Below are 23,544 nucleotides of genomic sequence, written 5' to 3'. Positions count from 1 at the left end.
TATTTGGAAGGAGAAATAAATATATGTACTATGCAAACCCTATAATATGTGGTAACTTTTTCGTTTTAATTCTTCACTTTTAATGTGAATAGTGTGCCCCCAGGGATGACATGCCCTTCTCGTTGATATACTTTTCAGCAATTCTGCGTTCTCCTTAGTGCTGTTCCTTTGCGTTCGTTACTATGGGGGCGTTATATGCATGCGCATATGTAATCCCCACATGTACATTTTCTCCTTCGCTTTTTCGTGACTCTCTCCTGATATATGTGCTCCTCCGTCGAATGACCCTATTTCTCTTTTCTCAAATATAAAAAATTATTCACGTTTATTTTTGCACAAATTAGGGGAAAATAAAAAAAAAAAAATATATATAGCAGCGAAAAGAAGTTATGGGATACCTTTAAGTGAAATATATTTTTTTTGTCGATAAAACTTTCCGACAGTTTAAAAAATGTGTTCGCATGTTACCCATGTGAAATGTGTGCGCGCATATATTTTCGCTGTATGTAAAATAAGTGTATATATATGGTTACATGTGTCCGTATATATTTTCGCAAAGACTTTATGATGTCGACTGTGGAACTTCTTTTTTGATTCGCTTCGAAAACCATTTCATTCCTAAAAGTGCGCAAAAATTGTTTTACGTTTTGCGGATGGCGGTGTTTCCTTTGTTTGTTCCTTTTTAAAATGAATTGCGAATGTGTGCAAATGTTTATACGTACACATGTTTATACATATATTTTTTTTTCTCTCTTTTCCTTGCTGCATTTTTTTTGTGGAGTTCCTTGGAGCTTTACTTCCCAGTTGTACACATTTTTACTGTATACCTATCTTTTTCCACAATGACCAATTTTTTTCCACAGCACACTTTTTTCTTCTTCGCGAAAAAGGCCTCCCTCTTTTCTGATTAGTCATCAACCTGGATGGAAACCTTCCTGCCCCTGTAAATCTGTGCCTCGCTTATTAACAACAAAACCAAATTAAATAAAACGAAGCAAACTAAAAGCTTGCACTGTCGGAACAACCATGCCGGAACTAAGCACTTGTTGTGTAGTAGGTAATAATTCAACAACAGTGATGTGTACGATAGCATTAAAAGTAAAATGCTATCTTTGGGAAAACTCTCACATAACGACGATGTTATTAAACCAAAAAATAATGGAATTATGGACGAAATCAAACGTAGGCTGTTGTACAATCCTTTGTACTTTCTCTTCGGAGGTACTCCATATTGAATTAATTGAAGCAATGAATTAAACCCTCCGTGGAACACTAAAATGGATGAACAGCAATAAATTTCGAAGGAATAAATGTCTCGTATGTAATTTTCCTTGCCTACTTCTGGAAGTATATGAATTAGTAACACTCCACTAGAAAGGGCCAATAAAAAAAGGCACTGACATATTTTGAAACCTTTTGGAACTTTATTCGTTCTCCCTTCCATGGGCAGAAATTCGAACAAGGATTCGTTGTGGCTGTTTTTTATCATTATGTCTGCTACTTTCTTTTCGATAATTTTGTTCTTAAAATATATGTCTCGGGGATCCTCCTCACTTGTGGCCGTATCCGGCTCTACACTCGCGGGAAAGGTCGGTCTTCCTTTTCTCTCTGTATTCACACGTGGGTTCACTTTTTCTCCCCAGTTCTCAATCTTGACGTCTCTCCGCCCGATCTTACCACCGCTTGCCTTCCCACTGGTGAATTCCCGCCTTAAGTTATAGCACTTCTTAATGTGCAGTTCCCTCTTTCTGTAACGAGCATTAATCAAATTGGTGGATTTTTTCCGAAATAAACTTATCATCGTGAAGTGGAATAAAAAAAAAAAAAAATCCTTAACACTGTGTAGGTTCAGCTTGCGGGGTTTCACTGTGATGTAGCGTACAAATAGGGTATACTCATACGTACACTCAAGCGTCGCTTTACATACACAGCTCTACATTTTTATCCTGCCTTCGTACCACATTGTTATGCTAAGAGGGGGATACTTAATTAACGCAGTTTTTTCCCTTTGGATGGAACAACTTGAGTTGGTACTAACAGGAGTTAGAAAAAAAAAACAAAATTAACTTGTTCATGTCGTAGCTATTTAAATGTAGCAAGGGAGAAAGAAATACACACAAGTCATCGATCAGGCGAAAATGAACATTTAAGAAGCGTGAAAATTAAAAAAAAAAAAAAAAAAAACAGAATAAAAAAAAAACCTCCTGATGGTGATGAAATTGCAATATCGCCTGCTAAAGATGCGCAATTATGTAACACGTAAAACTGTTAGCGTGAACGACGTACTTTACATGCCCCCCTCGGAGTGCACATAATTTGAGTGATCCCAAGATGGGAAAAAAATAATTCGCACATGTGCGTTAAAAAATGGCTTCATTATTGACAAATTATAGTTTGCCCTCTGTGCACTTATTCTTTTTTTTGTTTTCCCTGAGGAAATGGTAAATGTGTTAGAGGGCACTTCATGTGGGTGTAACAAAAATTGGGAGGCCAGTCACATAGCGAGGTGCTCTGTAGGAGTCTACCACACGTGGTGTCCCAATAGGCTCACCTATTCCTGCAAAGGGAATGCGTTAAAATAATACAGCAGCATACCTGCTACAAACTAATGATTGACGCGTTCATAAACTTCCGCAAGGGCTTCGGAATTATGAGCTCCTTTTTTTCATTTGGGGAGTTCCCCCCTATTTGGTACTGTTCTAGGATGATTGCCAAGACACGCCCTACGGCCAAACCGGATCCATTAATAGTATGGCAGAAAAAGTTACTGTCCTTTTTTTTATATTTTAAATTTAGTTTTCTTGCCTGGAAATCTAAGCAATTGGAACAGGAAGAAACTTCAATAAATCGTTGCTGGCTTGGTAACCAGGCTTCTAAATCATAACAGATGGATGCAGAAAATGGAGTTTCAAAGGAATTTAGAAGAACTACTCTGTATGGAATTTTTAATTTCTTTAAAATATATTCACTATGTTTAATTAAATCTTTGTAAAACACATGAGAACTCCTCCTATCGGTGATGTTAACTAATTCTACTTTTTCGAAAATGTGTTCACGCAACAATCCCTTGGATGTTTTTCCATAGGTAAAGTTTTTTTCTATCCTAAAACATGAAGAATGGCTGACTAATCTAATAGGTAAATTTTCAAAATTTAGGTGGGCATTTCTAAATAGGTTTAATAGAGAAACTTCGCTAGTAGGAATTAGAAAAGCTTCTTCATTAAGAATTTTATAATTGTCATTAATTTTAAATAAATCGTTTTCGAATTTTGGTAATTGTCCAGTGTTTGTTAAGGCCGATCTGGCAACTATTACTGGCGTTTTCACATACGTGTAATGAAATTTATTTACATGTGTATTAATCATGAAGTTAATTAATGCCCTTTCCAATTTTGCAATATTATTTACTAGTATGTTATAGCCAAAGCCAATTTTGTTTGTTATGTTTGCAAAAATGTGTTGATTCCTGTCGAATCTTTTTAAAATTTCTTCATGCGGTTCTATGGAGGTGTTATCTTTGTCCGTTTGTATGTTCTTCCTTTTATACATTTTGATTATTTTGTTCTTGTTGTTTTTTTTCCCCTCCGGTACTTTGTTCAGTAGAAGGTTGGGGAGTCTACTGAAATGGTCCTCTATTTTGTATCTCAAATGGGTTATCTTCGTTTCGTTAATATTAATCTGCTCGTTTATCTGGTTAATTTGTTCTTTCACTCGTTCGACATTGTATTCTTCAAAAGGGGTATCCTCTAGTGGATTGTGTCCTTCCGTTTCCACTTTACTCCTATCAATGTAGAGTGGTGTTTCGTCTGACATTCTCCCCTGAGTTGCACTTTCATCAGTGGCATTTTCAGCAAACATTAAATTTCTCACCCGATCGGATAGAACTTTTCTCATATTTCGGAGATTATTTCTTAACACTTCGAGTTTATTTTTTTCCTCTATTAAATCTTTTAAGATTTTAACATTGTCAATATTTTTATCCATTCCCCTTTTTTTTAAATTTTCAATTACCTTATTTTCATTTTCTTTTAAAATGTTAAGACTCATACCACATTCGGTTTGTTCGTCTTCTCTCCATTGGTCACCAGTGCATTTGTTCTTGCACACTAAGGGGGTGCGTTTTTTCACTGCCCGTAGGTCTCTCCATTGGGGGTCCCCGTAACATGGGTTTATGTAGTACTTGATCCCATGTCTGTTCCGCCTTCCAAGTGCCCAATGTACGCATAGCAGTATGCAGAGTAGGGAAAGGTTTCTCATATGCATGCTACATATTGGGCCCTCTAGCTATGCTACTGTGTTGTTTGCCTTTGCGTGTCTCTGCACCTACACGCATAGGCGTCTTCTCAAAGTGGTTATCGTCAAAATGCCTGTGTATCTCCCATTGGTGCATTTAAACTTGGCCTATGTATGGAGGCATTTTCCCTTCCTCTCTGCGCACATCCAGAGCTCGCCAAAGGCACGCTTATGGTCAGAGATGTGGTCTATAAGTGGGTACCCCTACGTTGTTACGGGACAACATAGAATGCATCGTAAATGGGAAAAATTGCTTAAACGCACAGGAACGAAGTGGAAGGGAGGGGGGAATCATGCGAGGGCAAGGCGCAGAGGCTGTATCGATAAAACATCTAGCGATGCTACAGAAATACAGGAGCGTTTATTTATGCCAACTTGGAAAAAAAAAAAAAAAAAAAAAAATCATATGGGAGCGTTCCACTTTCGCAGGTGATACCTTCTAAAAATTTACAAAAGGGGTTTTTAAAGGGGAAGTATATTCAAAGCTGGGAAGCGGTTTGGTGTTTCCGCATGATGAAGGTACACGCATACACGTATATGCGTGTGCGTATATTTGCATAATAATATAGGTAAAATTATATATGCACTTAATAAGGCATAAAATGTTGTAGCGAAAACAGGGGGGGCGATAAAGCTAAAAAAAAAAAAGGAAGCACCCATTCGGTAATAATAATAGAGGGCACTTTTTTATATGGAAAAGGGGACAGTGGCAGTTATAGAATTTCTTTTAATGAAATTAAACACATATGGCATGTGCTACATGCAAGAATGCCACCTAGATGGAAGCGAATAGTGATGTGCTCTGTTGACCCATTTTGCACTGACGCACACAGTGTTCAAGTGACACGAGGAAAAAAATTGAATTCGATCTTCATACCAACATGAAGGAGACACATATGATATAAGTTTTGTACGTAATGTTGTTTTTTTTTTTTTTTTTTCTCTTTTTTTGCTTATGTTTTATATGAAAACAAATTAATAAATTATTTATAAGAGGGGGAAATTATAACGCAAACGAACTATAAAAAAAATGAAAAAATCAGATGATCTTTTACTTTTGTGAGGGTATTTGTGTGCACATGTATGCGACCCTATACAAACAGGGCATATTGGGCGCAAAAAAAAAATATGTGACCAATGGGAAATATGCTTGGATAGAAAAAATGCTACGCATAAGCGCATCGCTAACAATTGTGTTTTCTCTATGTCGTTCCTGGGGGCAGACACCAATTTGGTAAAACATGGTTGTTTCTATCACAATGCTGAATGATAAGTGGTTTGAGCAGGAGTGAACATGTCAAGACCACTGCGCTGCACAAAGGGCTAACCGTTGTAATAGACTAAGGGGGAAAACTACGAAATGTCTTCGATGGAGCCCTTGAATTGTGAAAAGTCCTCCATCTCATCCATGTCGCCAATCTCCGTAAAGTGCGAAATTCTCTTGAGTCTATCCGAGGGCCTAAACAACATGAACATGGCTGTGATGATGATCAAAAACAAGCAACTGATAATTCCCTCGCTAATGTAGCACTTCAAACTCCATATGGTATTATCCACAAAAAGCATAACGACTATATCTATAACAAAAGAAATGACTGAAAAAATAAGTGAAAAAATTAATACGTTAAAAAACTTCTTAAACATGTTCAACTTTTCGTACTGTTTATCTTCATTTAACTGAATGATAATTTTGCTAGCTGATGTAAATACCCACAAGTAAATTATAGAATAAATAATGGTTACTGGAATTATGCAGAAGAGGAAATAAACTGCGTTAACTTCTGCATCGGTTAAGTGCATGTCCAAAAATTGTTTTATGAAGTCAAAAATGATAAAAAAGAAAAAGAGCACTTTTATCTTAATAAACGTTTTCTTATCCAATGTTGGGATGACTAATCCCCAGCCTAGAGAGCCCAGTAAAATTAAAAGATAGGAACATACATTCTTTAATATACTTGAACATACTGAAAGGAAGAGCAAATTGCTATTCACTCTTGCGCGTAAGTTGTAAACCAAAAAGTACAGAAAGAGGAAGACATTTTCCATCAGGTAGAGAAACGTGCATACCAGTATCCATATCTGAATTTTGATAACGAACTGTTTGTTCCTTATTAGTAAATATATCCAGGTAAACAAATAAATCGCATAAATAAGCATACACACAACGTACAAATTTAGCTTTGGTATTTTATCCCCTGGTAGATAGCCATACTTATTCAAAATGTGTATATTACCATGTAGCTCTAATTCATACTTTTTACTATCTGAACAATTTGATAAAAATAATGCGTACACATCCGTATCGTCTATGTTGTATATATGTTTATTTTGAATTTTTTTTAAAAAATTCTCATGATTTACTTCATTCTCTAGAGGAGATATTTCATCGTCGTTCGATATTCTATCATTCAAAAAATAAACTGGTAATTTTAATGAATACATACTCGACTCCTCTACGTACCTTTTTAGGTACCCCCTTCCTGGACACGTATATGAATCATTTCCATCCATACCATTTTCTTCCATGTGACAACATACGTTCGTATCTTTTGGTAAATAAAACTTATTGAAATCGCTTTCCTTCATTATAATTACTTCCAAAAACAAGTTACCTGCGTCTAGCACTTCGTCATCTTCGTGCTTGTGCATATACTCCTTTTTTTTTCTTAAGTAAGGATTATCCTTATACAGGTTGATTTTAAATTTATCCTTTTTATCCTTCTCATCATCGTCGTCGTCATCCCCATCACTGCTATGATTCATCTCCGAGGTGGGGTGCTCGTCCGACTTGTTTTCCTCATCAGATTCGTTATTCTCCTGGCCATTCGTTCTGCTTTCCTCTATGTCGAAGCTGAAATATTTCGTGTTTTTATTGTCTGTGGTACTGATTCCTATGTTTTCAAAAATTGCATGCGGCCCCTTCGTTGCCATGTCCTTCTTCTCCCCCAACAAGACGTATGGAGTGTCATTTTTCCCGAATATGTATAGACCCTTAAGAACGTATAGAATGTAGTTGGTGCTTATTTTTTGTCCATCCAATTTTATCAATTGGCTGTTCGTTATGCTTGCAAACAGGACAAGAAACACTACGATCAGGAACTCGGTTTTGCATTTAACTTTCTGAGTAGACTTCCATATCATCCTGCTATATTTTATGTACGACGTGGGGTTGGCTGGGGGGGGTTCTTCCTTCACTTGGGTATCAGCGCCTTTACGCGAGTACTGAGTACGTAAATACGCGACTGTTTTATGCGACTGCTCAATGCGTTTACGCAGCTTCTTTGACCAACCTTACGGTTAAAATTATCTACGATTTCTTGCCTTATATGTATGCTAAACATACATACGGAGGTCGTGGCGAGCGCAAAAATGGTAATAATGCGCGTGTATCTCAAACAAATGAATGGAAAAACAAAAAAAAAAAAAGGAAACTAAGTCAAATGGGGGTACATCAAATGGGAGAAATCCATTGAGGCGAAGTCAAATGGAGTGAAGTCAAATGGGGAGAAGTCAAATGGGGGGAAGTCAAATGGAGTGGACTGAAATCGAGGCAAAAAAGAAAAAAAAAAAAAAAAAAAAACGATAAGAAGCTACGCAACGCTGTGTCAGTTTATAGTTATTCCAATTTCGCAAAATTATTTCTTTTCTTTTTAACGAATACTGCATTTATTATCAAAAAATAGGGCGTGGAAAAAAAAAAAAAAAAAAAAAAAAAAAAAAAAAATTGAAACGAAACGAAGCAGGGCCACAATTTCCAGATTTGTAACGGCAAAGCTTAGTCCAACGCAGAAAAGTTGTTCGAATGTTTACGTGTATTTTCACATATCAACTCTTCTTTCCCCCATATGCATAGCGAATGCATATTTTAAATTCCGTTAGTTCCCTACCCTTCCGTGTGTACCAAAGCCGCACAGCTTTTTAAGTATTTCCGAAGCAAATGCATTTGTAATTCAACTCGCGGGTCATTCGTCTGTGAAATTCCCCATACATACTTTCCGGGTATATACTGCCGTAAGAATGTTTCTCGCAGGTATATTGCATACAACGTAGAGCATGAATTACGTGTGATACACACTCAATGCGTATGCCCAAGAAGGTTTGTTTTCCACCCCCCTTTCATTAACACAGTGAGAAATTATTTTCCTGAATTTTCCTCCAACTGTCCACATCGTATAATTTGCTCGGAATAGCAAGTTTGATCCATTTTCCGCTTCGATTTTTTCAGCCCACAGGTTGCAAAATCGATGCGGTGCGATCTGCCCACAGAGGAGGCTAACCCTCTTTAGCGTGTAGCAGGTGCTGGCACATACGTGAAGTAGGCCAAGTGGATAACTGCGCAGACGCGTGAAGATTACCAGAATAACGGCAAAGAATAATGATAAAAAAAAATGGTAAAATAAAATAACTTTTTTTTTTTTTTTTTTTTCCTAACGTGTTATGTATCTTATCACGCTACACGAGGCAGGAGAACGTAATAAAATTATGTGTCTCTATTTCAACTCATAACAATGAAAAAGGAGAAAATTCCTCCTGGAAAACGCAAGCTCATGATTAGCACACCCTGTAAAGGGGAAACCAGTTACGGTAACGCCAAAATGGGGATAGCATAGGAATGATTGCATCAAATGGGTTTTTCGGCGGGAAGGACACACGTTCACCAGTAGCTTCTATGGAGAGCAAATCGTATTTGTAATTGTTTGTTACCTGTGTGGGTAGAATCAAGCAATTCTTTTGCATGACCACTCCCCTCTGACAGTAATGTGGACCGTGGATAATCATGCGACCATCATTTTTAAGGGGACAACTTTTACATTTTTACTAAATTTGTCGAGGCGTATGAATTAATACCCGATTATCCAGGGCATCGCTCAAACCAGAGAGGAAAAGAAAGAACAAAAGTGTTACACTTAATTGGCTCACGGGGTGCAAGCCATATGCATGTAGTTCATTTATGTATGCGTATTCAAACGTAGTTGCATCTACAAGTTGTAGAAGCAGCGAAATAACGCAGGTCTTTTTTTTTTTTTTTCTCCTCCCTTCCCCCCCCTCCAAATGAGCAGTTCCTCACCACCAGCCGCAGAACAATCTGCGCTAAGGCAACAAAAACGGGAGGTCATAATTGGGAATGCCATTGCCTATATACACAGAAGCATAAAAAGGGGTGTTCAAAAGATGATAAAAAACATAACCAGGGTAGAAACAATTCATTATGGAAATTTTACTTAACTGGTTATTAACCTTTACATTCCACATGCTTGTAGGAATATCTGATTTAATTGAATCGAGAAAATTATTCAAAAAAAATGTATTGTAACTCTTAATTTTATCGTACGTTAAATTTTTAGGGTATCTAAAGTGAACCCACGATGTTAATTTTAATGCTTCTATCATATTGAATCCAGTGAAGTTGGCAAATTTCATTTCTAAGTTATTTGTTATTTTTACAGAATTGTAAGGTACAATAAATGCTTCTTCGTCGATTTTTCTTATAACATAGGATAGTCTTTCAAGCTCCGTGATATCGCTCTGTCTTTCTTTCTGTTTATTTTTTTCCACTATTTTTTTTTTTTCTTTTTTGGGGGTTCCTCCTTCTATTTCGCTTTCACTGCTTTGTGCGCCTTCCTTTTGGTGTCTTCCCTGGGTGTCCTCACTATTTTGATGTTCACTTTTGGAGTTGTCACTATTTTCGCTATTACTCTGTGCGGAGCTACTCTGCTCGGAACTACTCTGTACGGTGCTACTTTTTTCGCTGTCACTTAGAGAGGCCTCACTACTGTCACTTCCGGCGCATTGACCTTGGATCCCATCGCTGTGACTTCCATCTTGCCCCCCCTTCGACTTGCGACCTTCAGAATATAAACTGCCAGGCACCCCTGTGAAAAGGGTGAATGGCGTCTTCTTCTCCACTTTCTCTATCAACTTATCATTCCCTTTCGTTACTTCCTTAAATTCGTAATCATCATTACAGTAGTAAAATTTCTTTTTTGGAAAAAATTTATCTTGATTGAGGTAGTAGACTATGTAATAGTCATTTTGTATGCCCTCTATTTTCCCCCACAAATAAATCTGCTTGTTTAATTTTTCCTCCAAATTGGTCATGCCGTATAACAACCCCAGTTTTTCTTCATCGTTGAAGCATCTGTTGGATTCGCCTAAATTTTCCAAATGGAAATCTAAATTCTTTAACTCTATCATTTCGGCTGATGTGGAAAGGGTGTCGCGTTTTTGTGTGTATGCGTATTGTGTGTGTGTGCTTCTATCTGGTGCACTCATTCGTGGGGGGATGCAACGCCGCAAAGCTTTGTTTGATACCGGCGTAAGGCTACTCCGTGAATAGCGCGAAATGAGCAACTTGCATTTCCCCCCCCTGCCCGCAATGTGCCTTTTTCTCTCTTTGCTTAGAAAGGTACGATTCTCCCTTTTAGTGAATACCTACCTCCGAATTTACAAGAAAAACAAGTTATCATAGGACAAATTGAGGTCTTCCCTTACAACAGCCCAGTCACGGATGGAATGTATTTCTGCCCCCTCTGATTTAAAACTCACTGAAGGCATAAATAACATGAGAAACTAAATTTAATGACAATTACCTGCGCGTGATCAGTATATTTTGTGGCGCATCGGGGTTAGACAGTTTGCTCTCAGCAAGACATAAGAAAAAAAAAAAAAAAAAAAAAAAAAAAAACATAAATACATACATGCATACATACATACATAGATATAAAAATGATGCATTTGCGTGGATATAACCATCTGCACATGCGTAGGAAGTGACTCCCTTAACAAATCTGCATTTTTGTCACTATGAAAAAAAAAAATGTATAGCTGTAGAACCCATGCTTCCTTTTATTTTGCTCCCCTTCTGAGCTATTACTTTTTCGAAAATATGCCAAACATTTGCACTCTTTTCAAAAAAAAAGGGGGGGAGGGAAAAAATCGCGCTCGCATATTGTCAGAAATTAGTGGGCGCTGAAGCAAGAGTTTAAGATAGACATACTTTTCTCCCTCGTATTTCTCAGACAAAATGCATTATTTTAGGAAAAAGAAAAATGAGCCTGTCAATAAAAGAGAGGCCTTTATAGCAAACAGTAAATATACGAAACAAAATAGAACGCTCAAAAGTGATGATGTATTCAATGGTGTAGATGCATTTGAGGAAAAACCAAAACAAAATGGAAAAAAAATATCCCATATGAATGATACGCACAATTTGGAAACGAGCAGGAACTCTTTCCTAGATGGGAGTTTCAAGGAAGAGGTAGGAATTACCTCCAACAAAGGTGCATTATCTAATCAAAATGAAAAATTTAATAGCGGTTCCAGTTTTGAAGAAAAAAAAAATCTCGACAATTCCAGCAGTGAATATGGCATGGAGAGCTACAACGAAGACTTGGCAAAGGAGTATAGTCAAAAGGGAGATATTCCAAACAGTGGGCTAAAGCATTCAGCAAAAAATAAGGAAGAGAATAATGTTTCAAATAGTAGTGAACCCAGTAACAGTAATGTTTATAACCACACAGAAGGAACGAACTTTAAGAACCCCTCCCCGTATAATAGTGTACGGGACAAAATTATTCCAAAAAATGTAGACAGGGATATACAACATCTGCGAAACAGTAAAATGGACGGAGAATTTAAACAATTTGTAGGGAGCCCAAAAAATAACAAACAGAATTCATCACTACTGAGCAATCAGGGGAAAACAAACGACTTCCCCCAAAGTGACAGACCGGTAAATGAAAATATACCCCCCAATAGCAGCTACATTTCGAGTAAATCGTTTAACAAAACTACAGGCACTGGTCAAAGCGGTACTGGCCACATGAAGGGGGACCACACTGATCATTTTTATGATAACACGAAAGCAGTAAGCATACCCCCCCAGTTAAGTGCAAATAACAGTGTGTCTGTAACCAGTGGGGATATAAGAAACATGGAGACAAATCTAAATTCCACAGAAAGGAATTGGACATTGCAGAAAAATGAACGTGCGCAACAAGGCATGCACCATCGTTCTCCTGACAATTATGGGGAAAACGCGGAGGAGTCCACAAATGGGGGGCAGATAATTTACAAGGGACAACATTATCATAATTCCAACTTGCTGGAACAAAGCGACAGAGTGGACAGTAGTGCGCACGATAGAAGTGGTAATTTCTATGCAGGGATAGACGGAAATGATCCGACTGGAGATAGCTTAAATTCGCTACAACATTCGCAAAGGTATATTGATATAGGTGAATCTGGTGACAGACAAAATGTACAGAATGAGGAAAATGTGAGAACCCGAAATAGGGATAATTTCGATGAAAGCTTTTTAAAAAATAATAATTCTTCCACAAAAAATGAGGAGTTTTATAAAATGTTAAACAGTAATATGAGGGAAGGGAAGGAAAAAATCAGTGGGGAGAAATTTAAAGAAAGCGTAGATGCTGAGTTGGAGCAGAAAACGAGGGGTAATAGAAGGCACGTTCATTCCAGTAGGTCTTTCACACAGCCAATACATGTGCAGGAGGAGTTGGGGGGACATCTAATCGAGTCGACAGGTCACCAGAATGAGCAATTCCTCAAGTACAACACAGCTATAAATTCTATCCAATCGCAACCCAGCCGTCTATCCACCAGGAAAGACTTATCCAAATCTATAAATGCCAAAGACATATCAGCAGAGAATGTATCAGGGAGACAGAGTGGCCAAATAGAGAAGGTATACAAGAGGGATGAATCAAATAGCAGACACATAGAATCGAGGAGAAGTTATATGCATGTAGAAAATGTACAAATAGAATCAAGGAGATATTCCATATCATCCAAAAATAGTTATAATAACAGATCGCGGGAAAATTTTGAGGAACACAAAAATAATATGATCCTATCTGAAAAGAGGACTATGAGAATGCCCGAGAGTTTAATAGAATTAAATTTTAACCTGAACAGCTCCGTGTGTAGCATTTCAGAATCAACAAATGAAATGAACATGGAAAATGGTTCGTTAAAATGTGAGAGCGGACAAGAGCATTTAATGAACACCTCGGAAGAATCAGCAGATAACCGCATGAAGGTAGCTAGCCAAATGGAATATAGAAACAGCGTAAGCAAACATAGCAGAAAAATGGAATCAAAAAGACAACATGAAGATCCATCTAATATGATGATAGAATCCCAATATGGAGAAGACACAGACCATTTGATGGACTCACAATTTGAACAATCCTCCAATCATCTAATCGAATCGCAATATGATATTGAAAAATGTAATGACAATATGTCAGACATTAATAGTAGTTCCACGAGCTTAAATAAGAGTCAACACCAAATGAGCAATGATATTTCTGACGAACGTAGCAATTTTATCAAACCGGGAAATTACACACACAAATCGCAGTATGGCAATGTCAACTCAGGGATAGTGCACACAGAATCGAGAAGAAGTCCAATCAATTTGAGCCATAGTGAGATGCAATTACGAAGTATTTCTCCATGTCCAAATAATAACCTTATCAACCAAAATAAGGTTTACAAAGAATCGAATGGCACTTTGACAGAATCTCGGAACGGCCTCATGAATTCGCAAAGTCAGCATAACGAAATGTGGAAAACTTTGACAGAGACAAATGATACGTTTGGCAATTCTAAATATAGTCACAGCGTATCTGGGTCGAGGCGCAGCCACACGGAAAGCGCTAGCAGTGGAAGCATGAACAATGGCCATCACGACCCGGACAACTTGAAAAAGTATGCCGATCATCCGAAGGGCTACGCAGACCATCCGAAGGGCTACGCGGACCATCCGAATGATAACTTGGAAGAGAGACCACCTGAACCATCCCACTCATTTCAACAAAACAGAAAATATATAAATGAAATGAACCACTACTATGATAACAGATCAAACAGGCCCCATTTGAACAGAAGTGAATATGTCCCTAGGAAGAACATCCCACATAATTATAAAAAATTCAATACGTGTGTCCGCGATGATGACCAGAAGGCTGATTTGTTGCAAGCCTTCCAAAAGGGTATTAAAACCAAGTGGGGCATGAACAATTCACAAATCCAGGGTGTAAACGAAATGGGCAAATCAAGAAACGCTCTGGAAAATAGACAAACAAATCACACAATCCATACGTCCGAAAATTACAATTTAAAGAAACAACAAAGTAGGAATTATTTCTCCACGGGTGACAGCAAGGGTAATGTGCCGCAATTTTCCCGTAGGTCTAGAATATCTCATGCACCTCTCGTGCATAATGAGGATGATGAACAAAAACCTGGAGGTAAAATGCACTACAACGATTTAGAGAACACTTTTGAGAATTTCGAAAAGGAAGGGCATAAGGACGGTAGCGATCTGGAGTTTTCCTTCGATCAGGAAAATGAAATCTGCAAAAATATGTCCAAGGATTTCTCAACATCTATTACGAATTCGCAACTTTTAATGAGCGGCTCTCATAATATTATGCACCACTCAGGTATAAATAGTTCTAACCATTTTGAGTTAGAAATGTCGAATAAATCAAACAAAACTTCAGACATGGATAAGTTCGCTATGGAAAATAATTTCGATTTGAATGTCAATTCGAATTATATCAAACGGCTAACTATGAATGACAATTTCGTCAACACAAATTTGCAGATTTCCTACATGGAAAATGAAATCCAAAATAAAATAAAAGATCTTGACAACTTTTGGGGGGAGAATTTTGAGAACAAATGCAATTCTGTCCTCAACAGAATTGAGAAGCTCCTTTCTTCCGATTTTTTCAGCGAGTCGTAGTTTCCTTCGGCTTAGTTTTGCCCTTTTATTGTTTGTTTGCCCCTCTGTGTGTGTTGTCCGTGTACGTCTCGATGTATGTCTTTTCGCATGTCTGTATTTACTTTTTTGCGTATTTTTGTATTCCCATGTACATGCCTTTCATCCTACCCGTCTAGGGGGTGCCCACCAACACTGCGTCCAATACTACTTCTACCCCCTTGCCATCACTTTCGATTGTTTCTTCACCAAAAAAATGACTCCCTCCAAAGGTGTGTCATAATTCACAGTTATAAAAAATTCCCCCTCTTTTTTTATTCGTCCTACTTTTGAAAGAGTCACACTAAAAAAAAATGGAGCAACTCGCAAAATTCCATCAACCTATGAATCTCTACTAATTTGAAGCGTTAATATGTTTGATCAGCTCAATGTCAGTACTTTGCTATTCAATTATTCGTGCCTGGCAAATTTGGGCATCGTGTAAAATCTCTCATATGATGGAAGTAAATATATTATGCGCATACATATTAGCCCAATCGTAGTAGGGATGGTGGAGCCTAAAAATCTGTGACTCTGCAATTGTGGGCCCAATCACCAAACATGGTTGGTTCGTGCTTTTCATATTTGTATCCAAATTCTTGTAATGAATCATCTGTCGAGATTATCTCCTTGTGATTTTCCTCCATAGTTCCATTATTAACTTCGTCCCTATTGTCTGCTTCGTTTATTTCCCCCTGCTTCTTTCCACTTGTCGTCAAGGAATGACGCATGTTCCTATTATCCTCTTGGTTTCTACTTGCACCTTCAGCCGGGTTATTATTCCTTTCTAGGGTTGAGAAATTCTCATAATAAAATGGATGTATTGTTTCTGCACATGTGCGTCTTATAAAATGATGGCAAAGGCTTTGTAGAGACATCGCCCCTTTTGTTGTTCCATAATTGTAGTACTGCTTACGGTTTTGAAGAAAAAAATTATTTCCCTTCAAGTAAGTTAAAGCGTGTAATTTTGTCATTATAATAGAGTAGGTGCCCTAAGTGTGAGTGTGGTACATTTAGTGTGAATTTTTTTTTTTTTTTTTTTTTACTTCTTTGAATATGCGTTTGGGAACTATTTTTAGGATATCCTTCTGTTATATGCTGAGGCAAGACGGAGCTCTAACGCACCCTGCACACGTGTGTACCCTTTCTCCGCAATTGAAAATGTTAACCTTTGTCTTTTCGCATGAACACGAATAGGTGGTGTTATTTAAAAAAAAAAAAATGGCATTTTAAACGTTCCCAATTTGCATAGGAGCACATTTTAAATGTCCTCATGTGGACCATTAAAAGGTGAAACGCAGTGATGTCGTATGCTCGCTCACATGTTGGGGCACCTTTTCCGTTTCTTCGACAATTTAATAGTGCACAAATGCAAACGTTCAATAGTGCTAGCGACGTATAATCTAACTAGGAAGTTTCGCTTTTTAAAATATGCTTCACTGAGTAATTTGCTTCTCCTACCTTGTATAAATAGTAGGGCGAAAAGTAAAAGCGTGAAAGTGTGAAAAAAAAAAAAAGCACGATAAGGTACATTCACCGGCTCTGTGCCACACTTATGCATTTCTTCATTTACGCGTTTTAAAGGAGATACGCGCCAACGAAGTAGCCCCCTCCACAGTGTATACTTAAATAAAAATGGAAGAGAAGGATCTCAATTTGATTGATAAGGATAACCTTGACGTTGAGACCGTACGAATATATATGCAAAAAACAGAGCCCGTGTGAATTGAATTAATTCCCTATTAGAGGTGTCCTGCATAGGAACACCTTGCGCATATTTTCCCACATGCACAAGCTCGTTCACCGCATTCGCAAGGAAAAAAAAAAAAAATATACACATTATATGTGCCTACATGGGCGCGCTCACATCAATACCTACATACTCGTACACACATTTTGGCTATTTGTAACACCAGGGCAACTTAAAAAGCGAAAACGCCAAGTACATGGAGACACACCCAGAACTGCGAGACTTGTTGAATGACTTCATATCCTCCGTTCTGTTGCATACACCGGTAAGGATGAACAAAATAGTGACACGTTGTTCATTTGAATTGTGATTATGGGAGTATAAAAAAAAACGGAAAAAAGGGCACTAAAAGGACACCCAAAAATGATAAAAATGAATAAATAAAACCAAGTGAAAATTCAACGCAAATTCGTTGATAAAAACACAAAGCATGGTCTTCAAAAAAAAGCATTTATGTGCCATGCTTTTCCAAAAACGTTCGTTATTATAGAGTTGTTTAAATGCGTAAAAAAAAATGCTAAATGGATGAAAATGTGAAGAAATCGCGGGAAAAATAAGAGCAAAAATAGGGGGACAAATAGGATGAAAAAGTGAAAGGAAAAAATGGCACCGCGCGTATGCATATATGCGTCACCATGTTCTCCTTATTTCCCTGCTAGTGGCCCATATCTTTTTTTGTTGCTCTTTGGTTCCTTTTTTTTTTTTTTTTTCGCGCTCGTTAATTTCGTGAAAACGTTTTCCTCACTATTTCTTCTTAACTAATTTTTGTTAAACAGAGCGCCCGCTACGCAGTTATCGCCACTTTATGGTGTAATTGCCGTATAATTTTCCTTTTCATTTTTTTATATAAAATTTCATTGTACGTATGTTTATATATATGTACTCGTTTGACATACCAATTCAGGAAGATATTTTTAAATACGCAAATGAATATTTTTCTTACTTTAAAAAAAAGTAATTCACTTTTTTGAAGGCATAAAACAAAGTAAGGAAGAACTTTAAGCGCCATTTCTTGCATACGTGTATAGCAGTGTTGTCCATTGAAGAGTGCCTTTTTTGGTAAATTTCCTTTGGGGGAAAATCTCCATAAATACATTTCACTGAGCGTGTGAGTTGTTTGTCCGTGCCTTTCCGTTTGCTATCCCCAGCGGAGTTAGCCGAATCTGTGCAAATATCGACGTGCTGGACACCTCCCCCCCCTTTGCAGAGCAAACGAAGTTACAAAGACGTGCGTTGTGATTATGTACCTGCGCAAGTGCTACTAAAGAAAAGACGAACCAAAAGGGTGCAAAGGAAATATAAAAATTATTAGGCGTGAAAAGTAGCCCCCGTTTTGGCAAAAGAAAAAAAAAAAAAAAAAAAATCAGATCTTTTTTTTTTTTTTTTTTTTTGTGAACAGAAAATATTTGTTTAAAAAGTAACTTTTATAATGCCATCACAGTTAGCGTTTTTGTAAAGGAGGAAAATCCCTTTTGGACACACTATTTATTGATGCCTATGTTCTTTTGATTTATTTGAACTTTAAACATGCATCGTCCGTAGACGCCTGTTATCGTGAGAGGCCGGGGTTGACACAAACGTGTGTGTAAAACTTGCTGATGTTATCACGCTGTTGGCGTGACATCACATGGACACACTTATTCCCGCTCTCCACTTTTATCAGACCTCCACCTGTGTCATTAGATCCGTTTCCCCGAGGAGCCCCTCTCTCCTTTTTTATTTCATTTTTTCCCTGTTTGTAGACTCCCAATCCACGTTATGCATACCCACATGGCACATTCTTTTAAAGCGTATCCTCAACTGTGGGCGTGCACACCAGCGGCTCGTGGAATGTGAGTCTCCCTCCTCGCAACCCTACGTGAATAAATATGCGTACATATTGAGATAGAAAAAATATTATGAGAATTTTAAAAATATCCATGTGAATAAAAGTACGAAACACGGAGAAGGACATCCAAGTCATGTGCATTAGCGACGTGTAGGAGTTTGTGTCGTGTGTTCTATGTATTGAAGTACAGGCACATTCCTATACATGTGATAGCTTTTTCCGTTTCTCACCTCGCATTGTCACCGTTGCATGCGAGTATACTTATCGATTGATCTGCTAGTTAAGTTGTCACCACGGATTAAAAACCATTATTTCATACTACGTCGAAAAAAAATGGAAGGAGAAAGCAAAGTGAAAGATCATGAGTCCAAGGAAGAACAAACGAGGATTTATAAAATTCTGCTCCTAACCTATGCAAGAAGATTGTCGAAATATCAGGACCAAATAAAAAATATTTATTTTCACCATAACATCATTTCAGCCATAAAGGATGAAACGGGAGATTATTACCTAAACGAGAATGTCACTTCCCAACATCATTTTATCGACACATTAATTAAATCAAATGAGAACCAGGAATTTTTAAAAAGCATACAGTTGATTGAGAGCAAGGGGGATAAAGGCGAACATACGGTGAATGGTGATCTCAATGGGGACCCCCCCAGCGGAAATAGAGAAAGTAGCAATAATGGTAGTAATAACAACAGGGAAAGTAACAACGACGGGGTGAATAACGAAGCAAATGGTACCAACCAAACGAACCAAAGGTCCCATTTTAATAACTACATTATGGATATCATGGAAAGGTTTCACTTATTCCTTCTGTTGAAAATATTATTTGTTTTATTTTTATTTGAAGCAAGTTTAAAAATGTATTTTATCGTTTCTGGATTGTTTATACTGTACAACAGAGGCTTTTTCGACCTCCTAATTAGCAATTTTAGTTTTATGTCAAGTAACGAATCTATAGAACAGGTTCTAAGACGCATGAGAGAATCGAGAAATATGAATAATATTCTGGTTAACGAACACACAGAACAAATGAGTAATTTGAATGGAGGAGCGCACCACATTAATCAACAAGAGGGGGATATTATGGAGCACAACAACAGTCAAGACCTCGCATGCGATTTGCAATTTATGCAAGATGGAAGAGAAGCCGAAGAAGAGTTAGACAACGGAACGGTGGGTCAGGGAGAAGAAAACACACATAATAATAAAACGAACAAACGGGAAGAAGTATCATCAACTGCTTTGCATCCTATGAATTCCATGAATGATGAAACAGATCCCGTTCATGCTACAGGGAATGAGGGAGATCCTGTAGATGGAGAAGATAACCAATTTGTAAGTGAGTTATGTGACGAATTTAATTATCAACTTAATGATGATAATTCGAAAGAGATACATGGAATCGGGCATAGTGCCAGTGCAACATGTGGAGAAAAAAATAAAAAAAGAAGTTTATTTTTTTTTAAAAAAAAAAAGATCGATCAGAAGACACACGGAACTGAATTAAGCGTAAAAAATAGTTCCCATGAGGAATTTAACTCGTCCATAAAATTAAACGAAAATTTAAACCAAAATTTGGACGAAAATTTAAATGAAAATTTAAACGAAAATTTAGACAAAAATTTAAATGAAAATTTAAATGAAAATTTAAACGAAAATTTAGACAAAAATTTAAATGAAAAATTAAATGAAAATTTAAATGAAAATTTAAATGAAAAGGGGGATAGCAGCTATTTGGACGATGCTACGGATGAGTTTTTTCGCGAAATGGGTACCGCGAACAGTGGCGACGCTGAGAATCTCCTCTGCGCTGGTGTGAGAAGACGAAAATATATTACCAGCGGTGATCAGAAGAGCGGCAACAATGATGATCTTAATGGCGACAGTAGCAATGCGCGTAATGATAGCGCAAGCAACACGCGCAATAACAACAAGATGTATTTCCACGACAGCTCTACGACATTTAACAATCTGTTAAATAACAGTACCAGTGAATTTGTCAACTCCGATTGTGACGATTCGGAGAATAACATAGACAGTGGACAATCCTACTGCAGTAATTCTTCCGCATTGAAGAAGAAAAACCCACCTCACAACATGCCAGAGGAGGGGGATAATAACACCACCATTAATGTGAGACGAAAGCCAACCAAGTTCGAAAAATATATTTACCAGTCGGTTGTCATGTTTTTTATGACTCTGCTACCCTGGTGGGTGCCAGATGTTGCCTATCTGGAGGATTGAAAAGTATCTCCATAGGGGAAAGGGCGTTATAAAATTAGAATAAAAAAAAAAGGAAAAATTCGGATAGTGCGCGATTGGAGGGTGTTATAGAACATCTCCTTTCCTCTCGCAGGGGTGCCATGCGACAAGTGGATGCATAAATGGGTATAAATATGTATGCATGTATATGTATGCTTTTATATATATGTGTGTGCTCGCGCGTGAGAGTAATAAGCAGAAGTTATAAAACGCTTGTTCATACCAATTCCGAAAAAACCACAAGTGTTAAATTATTTCCACCATTTTTTTTTTTTTTTTTTTTTTTGTGTGCACACTTAATTTTACTCATAATGTGTAAATTATTTTTAGAAAAAAAAAACAAATCAGGTTTTTTTTTTTTTTTTCTATGCATATTTTACATTTTATGTTGTGCCTTCCTTATTTTTTGTGTGTTTTCTTTTTTTTTTTTTTTAAATTAAAAATTTACGTAACTCCAGCATTTCAGCTATCAAGTGAATGTTAAGAGTAAAAACGATTAAGTAAATATGAACCGTTTTTATATAAATGATGAACCAGATTTGGGCAGTTACATGACTTATTTTTGTGGTTATTTTCTAGTGTTCATCAATAGTAGATGTAAAGGGCAACAAGGTGTGGAGCGAAGTAGTCCTTTCCCTCTTTTTAAGAGTGTGACTAACATGAAGTAGGGTATGTACACATATAATGCATACGTAATATTTACCCCCACGGGGAAAACATGATATGCGATGAAAATAATCTGACAGGGGGTTCTTTTGCGCAACCCATACAGTTGCATGAAGAAAAAAGGTGTCAATTATGCGAGAACATTAACACCTAAGGCTGGAAAAAAAAAAAAAAAATGAAAGAGGTAAAAGAATTTTTCCTGGCAGCGCTTCAGCTTTCTATACTTGCTGCTTAACGTTTTTTTTTTTTTTTTTCTTAGGTGCTCTACAATTTTAACAGAAACAGTCAGTTATATCTATGTCCCTAAACAGATTCGTGCGCATGGCTCCGATGGGATCATGTGCGTTTAATATATATATTATACATTTATGTGCGTATTCAGAGACCATATTTGAAGAAGGTATTTTTCAGGCCCTCCTATATAGTAAAAAAAATAAATACATAAAAAAGGTCACCTGCGAAATACATATATAATTATATTTTACTATAGAAAGTGCGAGCAAAAAGTACAAAAAGAAGAATCGAAATTTTTTATATACCTAAATTTACACAATGCATGTTGCCCGTTATAAAAATGTATCCTTAAGCAGGCGATAAAAATGTTTGAATTATATCCTTAAAGTAACGTACATATATTTCTCTCTATATTTTTTTTTTATCAACCAAAAAAAGGAAACATTTAATCAGTTTTATAAGCACAAATGTATGCGAACCATTTATATGTAAACAGGAGCTGAGGCAAAACAAACATAAAACTTCTTTCTTTAAAACGCCATTTGTTAATTACCTAGAAGGAATTTAAAGCACATTTTATATACCAAAGAATTGCCAACACAAATTTTATCATTCTCTATACATATTTTACACAGGAGTTAAAAATGGTAATTTTGCAGCAAAAAGGAAATAACATGCACAGTTGTGTATGCCGAGGGAAGCCTGCTCATTTTTGTGCAGCATAATGAACCGCATTTATGTTGTATATATACATATCAAAAATGTATATATTACCCACTTTCTGTTAATAAGAGGAATTCTCCAAATGTCGAACGTGCACGTTTATTCCCAGTTTGTCCCATGCAAGAAATTTATACATATAGTAAAAAAAAAAAAAACCCTTTTGCAGAGTTCCACGATAGCTAAAAAGTTTATTCCCCTGATGGACAGAATCTTGATAAGTAAAATCGTTCCCAAGACTACGACCAAGTCTGGCCTCTTTCTGCCTGAAAGTGCAACGGAACCATCCTTCACGGGAAAGGTAGTCTCCCCGTACAATGTTATGCAAACTTAAACATAGTGCGCAATCTTTCTTTCATTTTCCCCTTATATGTGTAACATTGCTTGAATTTTATTTAACCCATTCATGTGCTTTATGCCGCTTTTTACAGGTTTTGGCCGTTGGTCCAGGAAGGATAACAAGTAATGGAAGCAAAGTCCCCCCTAGTGTGAAAGAAGGCGACGTGGTTGTTTTGCCGGAATATGGCGGTTCTTCCTTAAAAATCGATGGGGAAGAATTTTTTGTCTACAGGGATGATGACATAGTTGGCATTATCAAAGACCAGTAAGAATAAGTCGCATGAGCAAAACATTACAGCGGCTCTACTTGTAATGGACCCCTTTCTGCAACGCTAGCAAGTGTGCATATTACATATTTAAGTGTAACAATTTTGAATATCCCCCATTTAGCATTTTTAACGTTGATTATGTTTGTGGATACCTGCATTTTTCTTTTTCGAACTGTTCGCTTTCGTAAAAGTTGTAAAAATGGGAACACGCACAATTGATAAAATGTGGAAAGTTAATCATACGTAATTTTTTCCGAACTCGGCTAGCCAAGGGGTGACTCAAACATAGCATAAAAAAAAAAAAAAAAATCGTAAATTTAGTAGAAATATGATTAAACTAGCTAATATACACCAAAAAAAAAAAAAAAAAAAAAAAAAA

General features: G+C 37.0%; 9 protein-coding genes across 9 annotated transcripts; 4 read left to right on the top strand and 5 right to left on the bottom strand.

Annotated features, from left to right (window-relative positions):
• Positions 1–907: 907 nt before the first annotated feature.
• PKNH_1435600 (conserved protein, unknown function) lies at positions 908–1,801 on the bottom strand (the record flags this gene model as incomplete). Its single annotated transcript, XM_002262200.1, has 1 exon — positions 908–1,801. The coding sequence occupies one exon, from the start codon at positions 1,799–1,801 to the stop codon at positions 908–910; it is 894 nt and encodes a 297-aa protein (XP_002262236.1).
• A 797-nt stretch (positions 1,802–2,598) lies between these two features.
• PKNH_1435500 (serine--tRNA ligase, putative) lies at positions 2,599–4,263 on the bottom strand (the record flags this gene model as incomplete). Its single annotated transcript, XM_002262199.1, has 1 exon — positions 2,599–4,263. One exon carries the CDS (start codon positions 4,261–4,263, stop codon positions 2,599–2,601), a length of 1,665 nt encoding a protein of 554 aa, XP_002262235.1.
• A 1,383-nt stretch (positions 4,264–5,646) lies between these two features.
• On the bottom strand, positions 5,647–7,434 carry PKNH_1435400 (serpentine receptor, putative; the record flags this gene model as incomplete). The annotated part of the gene is made up of 1 exon (XM_002262198.1): positions 5,647–7,434. The coding sequence occupies one exon, from the start codon at positions 7,432–7,434 to the stop codon at positions 5,647–5,649; it is 1,788 nt and encodes a 595-aa protein (XP_002262234.1).
• Positions 7,435–9,384: 1,950 nt separating this feature from the next.
• Positions 9,385–10,488, bottom strand: PKNH_1435300 (radial spoke head protein 9, putative; the record flags this gene model as incomplete). The annotated part of the gene is made up of 1 exon (XM_002262197.1): positions 9,385–10,488. One exon carries the CDS (start codon positions 10,486–10,488, stop codon positions 9,385–9,387), a length of 1,104 nt encoding a protein of 367 aa, XP_002262233.1.
• An 829-nt stretch (positions 10,489–11,317) lies between these two features.
• On the top strand, positions 11,318–15,070 carry PKNH_1435200 (conserved Plasmodium protein, unknown function; the record flags this gene model as incomplete). Its single annotated transcript, XM_002262196.1, has 1 exon — positions 11,318–15,070. One exon carries the CDS (start codon positions 11,318–11,320, stop codon positions 15,068–15,070), a length of 3,753 nt encoding a protein of 1,250 aa, XP_002262232.1.
• Positions 15,071–15,603: 533 nt separating this feature from the next.
• On the bottom strand, positions 15,604–16,059 carry PKNH_1435100 (conserved protein, unknown function; the record flags this gene model as incomplete). The annotated part of the gene is made up of 1 exon (XM_002262195.1): positions 15,604–16,059. One exon carries the CDS (start codon positions 16,057–16,059, stop codon positions 15,604–15,606), a length of 456 nt encoding a protein of 151 aa, XP_002262231.1.
• A 661-nt stretch (positions 16,060–16,720) lies between these two features.
• On the top strand, positions 16,721–17,793 carry PKNH_1435000 (conserved Plasmodium protein, unknown function; the record flags this gene model as incomplete). Its single annotated transcript, XM_039113658.1, has 3 exons — positions 16,721–16,774; positions 17,002–17,100; positions 17,740–17,793. 3 exons carry the CDS (start codon positions 16,721–16,723, stop codon positions 17,791–17,793), a joined length of 207 nt encoding a protein of 68 aa, XP_038970029.1.
• Positions 17,794–18,996: 1,203 nt separating this feature from the next.
• On the top strand, positions 18,997–20,919 carry PKNH_1434900 (conserved Plasmodium protein, unknown function; the record flags this gene model as incomplete). The annotated part of the gene is made up of 1 exon (XM_002262194.1): positions 18,997–20,919. One exon carries the CDS (start codon positions 18,997–18,999, stop codon positions 20,917–20,919), a length of 1,923 nt encoding a protein of 640 aa, XP_002262230.1.
• A 1,562-nt stretch (positions 20,920–22,481) lies between these two features.
• Positions 22,482–23,165, top strand: PKNH_1434800 (10 kDa chaperonin, putative; the record flags this gene model as incomplete). The annotated part of the gene is made up of 3 exons (XM_002262193.1): positions 22,482–22,484; positions 22,727–22,858; positions 22,989–23,165. 3 exons carry the CDS (start codon positions 22,482–22,484, stop codon positions 23,163–23,165), a joined length of 312 nt encoding a protein of 103 aa, XP_002262229.1.
• Positions 23,166–23,544: the final 379 nt, after the last annotated feature.

This window comes from Plasmodium knowlesi (genome assembly GCF_000006355.2).
Source record: "Plasmodium knowlesi strain H genome assembly, chromosome: 14".
In the NCBI taxonomy this organism is placed as follows: domain Eukaryota; phylum Apicomplexa; class Aconoidasida; order Haemosporida; family Plasmodiidae; genus Plasmodium; species Plasmodium knowlesi.
The sequence above is the reverse complement of the archived record's forward strand: the minus strand, read 5'-3'. Positions and strand labels throughout refer to the sequence as shown.